This window comes from Verticillium dahliae, genomic scaffold (assembly GCF_000150675.1).
Source record: "Verticillium dahliae VdLs.17 supercont1.1 genomic scaffold, whole genome shotgun sequence".
NCBI classification, from domain to species: Eukaryota; Fungi; Ascomycota; class Sordariomycetes; order Glomerellales; family Plectosphaerellaceae; genus Verticillium; species Verticillium dahliae.
Window position 1 is genome coordinate 65,351 of NW_009276921.1, and position 7,158 is coordinate 72,508.

General features: G+C 57.5%; 2 protein-coding genes across 2 annotated transcripts; both read right to left on the bottom strand.

Moving 5' to 3' along the window:
• Positions 1-911: 911 nt before the first annotated feature.
• VDAG_00016 (protein phosphatase 2C) lies at positions 912-3,117 on the bottom strand (the record flags this gene model as incomplete). The annotated part of the gene is made up of 7 exons (XM_009651393.1): positions 912-1,306; positions 1,480-1,740; positions 1,812-2,018; positions 2,109-2,193; positions 2,300-2,373; positions 2,442-2,751; positions 3,082-3,117. The coding sequence occupies 7 exons, from the start codon at positions 3,115-3,117 to the stop codon at positions 912-914; spliced, it is 1,368 nt and encodes a 455-aa protein (XP_009649688.1).
• A 1,931-nt stretch (positions 3,118-5,048) lies between these two features.
• Positions 5,049-6,710, bottom strand: VDAG_00017 (uncharacterized protein; the record flags this gene model as incomplete). Its single annotated transcript, XM_009651394.1, has 1 exon — positions 5,049-6,710. The coding sequence occupies one exon, from the start codon at positions 6,708-6,710 to the stop codon at positions 5,049-5,051; it is 1,662 nt and encodes a 553-aa protein (XP_009649689.1).
• Between the last annotated feature and the right edge of the window lie 448 nt (positions 6,711-7,158).

The following is a 7,158-nucleotide window of genomic DNA, read 5'->3' on the forward strand; positions in this document are numbered from 1 at the left end:
CTAGAGTAGAGTGGGGTGACGCTTCCTGATTACGGGGGCCTTCGAATTATGGACTTCGGCCACCCGGCTTTGGGGGGCAGTAGGGTAATACTAGACCTTTCCCCCGCCCATTCCTCAACCGCCCCGTTAAAAAACAAACAGATGAGGGGCGGGCGTTCTACCAATGCAGGACACCCCCCCCCCCCCCCCCCCCCCCCCTGCCAAGGCGACTATACGGCGCGGCCTGGGTGTAAATGGATAGAATAGACGGCCCGCTTGCGCTGTCGAATGCATGGCGGCCTTGTAGATTTTCATGACCTGTACCATACTGTTACAATACCTACCATACTCAGAGCATTCACACCTTTTTACTGGATTGCATCCGTCGCCTTCCTGTAATGTAGCTCATGAACACAGGCAGCACAGCGAGTAGAACGGACCGGCCCGCCGAAACTGTTTGCAGACAAACCCTCGGCCAACGTCTTGCACACACGCACGGAATGCCCCCGAGTTTCGTTATGCAAGTGGATTTCGTGATATCGACACATACTGCTGCCGCCAAATAAAGCTCAACACGACGATAGCAAGCAGGGTCGGTATCTCGACGACTTTCTTACGCGCCCGCTGCTCCGGTCCTGTCTACCGCCGCCCCGCCCCCCCCGGTCCCAAATCATCCCGTTCTGGACGACGCCCAGAGTCGGAGTCGAAGTTCAAAACCTCCCTTGCACCCAGCGCGATGAAAGAAGAAAACAATAGAAAACATCTCCCAGCCGGCCCGTCCGCTGCCGCCGGGCCATTAGCACTCATCCAGTCCCGAGTAGACTCGCCCATGCCCACCCCATTCATATCTCGTCATGCCAAGCCATTTATGCCAAACGCTCCGCTGTTCCTTAGTGTGTCGCTTTCTCTTCGCATCAAGGGGAAGCCTGAATCTAGGCGGAGGCCTTGGCCTCCTCCTTCGGCTCGCTTTGCGCAGACTCGGCGGCCTTGACATCCGATGCGGTCGTGGCGGGCTTGGATTCGTCGATAGACTTTGATGCGTCAGCCTTGGAGTCACCCTCGGTCTTGGTGGCCTCGCCGTCCTGGGAGGACGCCGCGGAGGAGCCCTTGGAAACCTGGCTCTCGAGGTCCTTGTCCTCCTCGGCGTTGTCAAACATTTCCGTGTCGTCAGAGTCGGTGAGAACCTCGGTACCGTCGCCGAGGAAGATGATACGGCCCTTGTAGCCACTGATGCCAAAGTTCTTGCCGCCCTTCTGCTCCTGATCCACCTCGTACTCGCCCTCACTGTCATCAAAGTTGTGGTGAACACCGGGTCCCCGGAATTCCGCTGTGGAGGCACGCGATCAGATCAGCCAGGGTGTCCCCTCAACAAGTGGTAGAGAATGGGTGCAACGGAATCGAGAAGTCATGAAGGGCAGTGGCTTCAGGAGGATATGCATGGGGCTGGCTGGTGTCCCCGTTCATTGCTCTAGGACGATTTGGGTGATGATGATGTCGTACCGTATTCGGGAGGAGCGCATGGTCCGTCACCGGCAGCAACCCGCTTGGCAACCTCCTCGTACCACTCCTCCTTACTTCTGCCGCGCAAGAGACCAATAATCGTCATGGTCATGTTATCGCAGCCGACACCACCAGTCTCCGAGTTGGACGCCAGACAGTTGTCCATCATGTTCTCGCAGATCTTGTCCAGGGGCTGCTTGGCGGCAATACCGCGGCGGACGAACTCGACCACAGCCTGAGAGCTCTGACAATCCCAGATACCTGAGAGCAGAATACGAGTCAGCGACGGTTCGTCGGAGATGCAGGCACGACGAATCAGTTTCTCGGCTTACCATCGCAAGCAAGGACCAGGAACTCATCGTCATCCGTGATGTCGTGAATCTCGACGTCGGGGAAGGCGGTGACGATTTGCGCCTCAGGAGAGAGCTCGGCGCTCTTCTTGAATTCAAAGTCGCCAATGGCACGCGACAGGGCAAGGTTGCCGTTGACGCGACCAAAGTCGACGAAACCACCAGCGGCGGTGATGCGGGACTTCTCGGCTAAAGAGGCAGAGGGGATGAATCCCCCAAATCGTCAGTTCCAAATCCTTCTCCCAAAAGTGTCAGTGCGGCAGCCGCTGAGATGCTCACCTTCGAGCTGGGGCTTGTGGTCTTGCGACAGGGGCTTGGCGCGGCCCTTGATACCCAGAACACCCCTCGAGTCACCAGCGTTGGCCTATTGGAAAATCTTAGCAGATGCGGCTTGGACGGCGCTGGGTGCCGGTGGTGAAGCAAGCGAAAAAGCGCTGTGCGGGAGGGGCTCGGAGAGGGGTGAGACGCACGACATAGATCTTGTCATCGTTGATGAGGCTGACGCAGGCGGTGCAACCAGAGACCTCCTCTTCGTAGCGGGGATCTGCAGTGGCGCACGAAGAAATCAGCTGAGTGCCGATTTGACCGGGTGCGCGAGAATTTTTCTGTTACCGTTGAGGATAGCACGATCCGTGGCCAGGAAGCCATCCTTCAGCGCCTGTTCATAGTTGCCCTTCTTAAAGGTCTCTTGCTTGCGGACAATCTCGTGCAGCTGGTCGCCAGCAAATAAGGCTACTTTATCACCGCCATGACCGTCGTAGACTGCAAAAAAGGAGAGCCGGGAGGCGTGCTGCTTCGCTTCATCGCTGCCGGGAGGGAGGAGGTCGAGCTTGGTGCTGTGGGCGTCCTCCATGCTTATCCGCCAGCCCTGCATGGCAGAGACACCGTAGATGAGGCGCGCATCTTCGCCGGTATCCGAAGTCTGTCAGGCAAGAAACACACAAAGACCAGTCAGCGGTTTGCTCCAGGACGCAGAAGAAGTGATGGGGAATGTGCATGGCAGTTCGTGTGCGTTTGGAAGCGTTGAGGGGTTCGCGAGGGCGCGACTTGTTGTGTGGCTGCAGGTGGGATGTGGGCTTGGCCAGAAAGCCCCGCGACGCGAAATGATGCAACTGGGGGAGGGGGGAAGGGGGGCGCCAGGCTCTTTGGAACACGACGTGCAAAGCGTGGTGCCGAGGTTTTGGGCCTTTGGAAAGGGGACCGTGACAAGTCGCGCTCAGGGCAGAGGCGGGCAGGAGGGAAGACGACATACCTTCTCGACAACGGGTTCGGAGAGAGTCTGACCCATGATGGCTGGGTAGCAAGAAGGCGTCGTTGACGGAGTGGAGCGGGCGTGGCGAGTTGAGGGTGCTTGAGGGATGAGGGATTGAGCGAGGTGGGAGGAAAGAGGGAGAGAGTGTGAGCGTTGAGAGAGAGAGAGAGAGAGAGGAGTCCTGGGAGTGGAGGCGCGGGCCAGAGTAAGGTCGTCGCGGGGTATCTCAAACGGGATTTCGATCGTGGAAGCAGAAAAAAAAAAGACCCGTCCGAGGAAGAGGAAGGGGGAGGGGTGGTGAGGTGGTAAGGTGGTAAGGTGGTGAGGTGATGAGGTGGTGAGGTGGGTGGGATAGTAGGGACGGAGGGGAGGGAGCAAGGAGGGTTGTCAGATTGTGTGAAACTGGTGAGGTGGAGGGCGGTATGGGCAGGCGTACTCGGCAGCAAAGTTCTAGATCGCGCAGATTCGGCAGGAGCGGGGTATCCGGGTCGCAGCTGGTGGTTTTGGCTGAGCAGCTTCGTGGGAGCGACAAGGCGTGTGGACTGTTCGATCAGAGCTGTCGCGGCCAGGCCCTGCAGGGTAGGAGGTGCTTCGGATCGTCAAGACGGGGTACGAGAGGATCAAGTCACGAATGGTACGAAGACAGGTGAGGTTGGGCCTGAATGACGAAAGGGTGGTCCAGAGGGTTTGAATTTTTCCCGAGGCTGCAAAATCACTCGGGAGTCTGGGGCGAGGTCGCGTGTGCCGTGGTGTGCCTGTGAGCCAACGGGATTGTTGACGGGAGTGGTGTGGTGGTGTGTCTGCCTGCCCGTACCTACCTACCTACCTACCTACCTACCTACCTCCTACCTGTGGTGATGGTGCTGCGCCTGATGAAGGGAAGCGGGGGAGGCAGGCGCCCGCGCCAGGGGCCCGATTTGGGGGAGCCCAAGTTCCCTGTCGTGCCGTTCTACAGCGGAGCCACAGGCTCAGGTGCGCTGTAGCTGGAGACTAGGCTTCACCAGGCGCCGCCTCTTGTTGCTTCTTCCTGTCTGCCCTTGTCATTCCTGCCTTGTCATTCCTGCCCTGCCTTGCGCGTTGTTGGCCTCGCTCCTTGGTTGGCCTTGCCTGCACTGCCTGCACTGCCCGTTCTCGTCATCCCTTGATGGCCTGCCTGCCTCGAGAGGCGTGCATCGTGTCTTTCCCCCACTTTATCCCACTCGGGGTAGCCCTACCTCTCCTTACCTACCTCATCCAGCGAAGAAGTACCTCAAAATCAGGCACGCCACGCCACGCCACACGCCTGGGCAGCCTGCAATTTTTCATGAGGGCACGGACGCCGTCGTCCTCAACGTCGCCACTCCACTGACGGGAGGAAGACATGAAGAGAGCCAGCGAGTGCCAAACGACGAGGCGTTTTGCGTCTAGCTGTTTTGGCCCTGCTGCTCTCTGGCCTGCCGTATTGAGGTACACCACCCTGGTGCGCACGACGACGCGAGGCGGCCAGGACTCGTCGGTGATTGTACCGAGTAGGATCAACCAGTCTGCGATCCCACCACACTCGCCAGCCCAATGTGTGAATCCCGAGCCTCGGATGAATACAAACGAGCCAATTCAGGTCGTGTTTTTCTTCTTCGTGGCAGAACACAGGGAGTCATATCATGCATGCGACAAATGGTCTCTCTGCCCAGACGTTTCTCCGTTTAGTCTAGGGTGCCTGGATGTCTCAGGGAACTTCATGCGCCTAAGGACTGCTGCTCCTGCCATCGGTGATCATACGCCATCAATGACATCCTCCTTTGCAAAGAGAAACACAAGACTGTCACACACGGACGTAGGAAAACCTGTCTCTCTATTGTATCGTCGGCTGGAATATATTAAGAATAAGTTTTGCTAGTATGGAATATGTCTAGGTGCTGGCTGGTCCAGAGGGGCCGGGGTATATGAAAAAGACAAATCGGACGGAACTGTACAAAACAATCGATGAACTAGATGAAGACGGCAAAGTCGTCACTCTCAGTTCTCCCGAGCCCACCCTTGCGGCCGTCATCCCTTGCCGTCACACCTATGGTGCTGCTGTCATCCCTTCCCATAGGAGTACCCGCCTCGGTCTCCCAGCCTGAATCCCCAGAACCAGGCTTGGACGTTGAGTAGCGAGACGGCTCTCCGCTTTCCCCGAGCCACACGGCCGACGGCTTCACAGGTCGGATCGAAGAACCTGGTTGATTTCCCAGCGGCACCCTGGCACCAGTGTCCCATTTGCTCGGTGACATGAGGCTGATGGTTGACTGGCTCTCGCGCACCTTGTCACGTCGAAGGGACACGCCTTTGCCCATCCATGCGCTGTGGCGCCTGTTTTCATCCTGAAACAAAAGGTTGGACGAGCCGACGGATCTCTGAGCTGACTTGAGCGGCCGGCGTGGCGGAGTTTGTGTTGGGTAGAACGGAGACTCGCGCACGAGCTCCTCATATGCAATGCCGAGCGAGTCGCGAGGGGCCATCTGCCAGTTTTCTGTGCCGCGGGCTGCCGAGGTTCCTGGCGCTATCGTTGACCAGTTCACCTCTGCGTCCGAAGAGCCTGTGGTCGAGGTTGGGACGGATGCGGATGACGAATATGTCACAGTCCGCCGACGTCGCGGGGTCCGGGGTGGCACACCGGCGCGGCTACCGAACCACGGGCTGGCATCAGAACGGCGGCTCACAGGTCTGGCTCTTGACAGGTCGCTCTGCATGGACGTTTGCCTAAAGAGGCTAACGCCATCGCTGCGCTCCTCACTTGAGCCAGAGACGGTCTGGAAGCTGCTCGACTGAGCGTCGCTGTCGCTGTATACTTTGAATGTACCAGCCGGGTTGGTCCCCGTAAACCTTTTTCCGTGTGTAGGGTGAGAACCGAGCGGACTCATCTGCTCCGGAATGGCAGACAGTGCATCAGAGGCTGCGGCTGGCAAGAGAGGCACGGGGAGCAGATTGCTACCCGTCGCTGTCTCTGATCTCTTAGAGTGCCCAGTCTTCTCAAACATGTACGCCACCTCTGGTGTGGGCTGTATACTCTTGCGGTCAAACTCATCATCGGCCATGGAAGGTATGGTAACATCCAAGGTGCTTCTGAACGAGTTGCCATCCTGCGCATGAAGGAAACGTGGCCCCGAAGGAAAATTGCGTATGCTCTCGTACAAGCTGAGGAAAGAATTCCGACTTTGTCGCTGAGACGGTCCGCCGCGGCTCAATCGACCGAGGTAGCCCTCCTCGGTGAGCCATGACCCTCTCGACTCCGATATAGCATTGTCGCTCAGGGATCGTAGGCCGGGTAGCGTTGGCAGAACGAGACTCACATCTGAATGCGAGTCGCTGTCAAAGCTCGAAGCACTTCGCGTCGATCGCAATCGTTGCAGCGCAGCACGTATATAACCACTCTGTCCCGGGCGATACGTGGGTTCTGGTGGTGGAATGACATTATAGGCTTTGGCAGGCTCAGCCATAGACGGGCGGTTGCTGTGTAGACTATCGTTCTGCGTGAAGCTGCCAGGGACGGGGCCCGAGATATTCTTCGTTTCGATCCTTCTGAATTTACGCTCACGTCTCTTTCGAAGGCAGAAGAACAGTAAGACGAGAGCTGCGATGACGAATATCGGGATCAGGACTGCCAACATAATCTGTCCGGCGCTCATCCCCGACCCGAAGGAGTTCACCGAGCCTGCCTCGCCGGTCTTTTTCGGACTCTGGGTCTGCGTCTCGGTAGAAGATGGAGCTGAAGTCCTTGTGGGGGAGGGCTTTTTTCCCGAAGCAAGGACGCTAAGTTGTATGTTCTTTGTTTCACTGTCTCCAGATCGTTTCAAGATTGCTTTTTATGGACAGTCGGAATGTCTTCGTCTATCTCAGATGAGCTTGGGTGGTGTTCCCCGAGACCCAGTAAAACCGTCCGTCCTGAGCCAGTTCTTGGGGGAAAGGCGTAGTCTTCGATTTTCGACGGTTGGTATCGGTCTTGGGCGTCTGCAGGGTAATTGGCTCCCAGATCGAGTGAGAATGGGTTTAATCTTGACTGAATTCCGATGTCAGATAGGATTCCTTCCCGAAAGAGTGCTAGAGCGCGGATGGAAC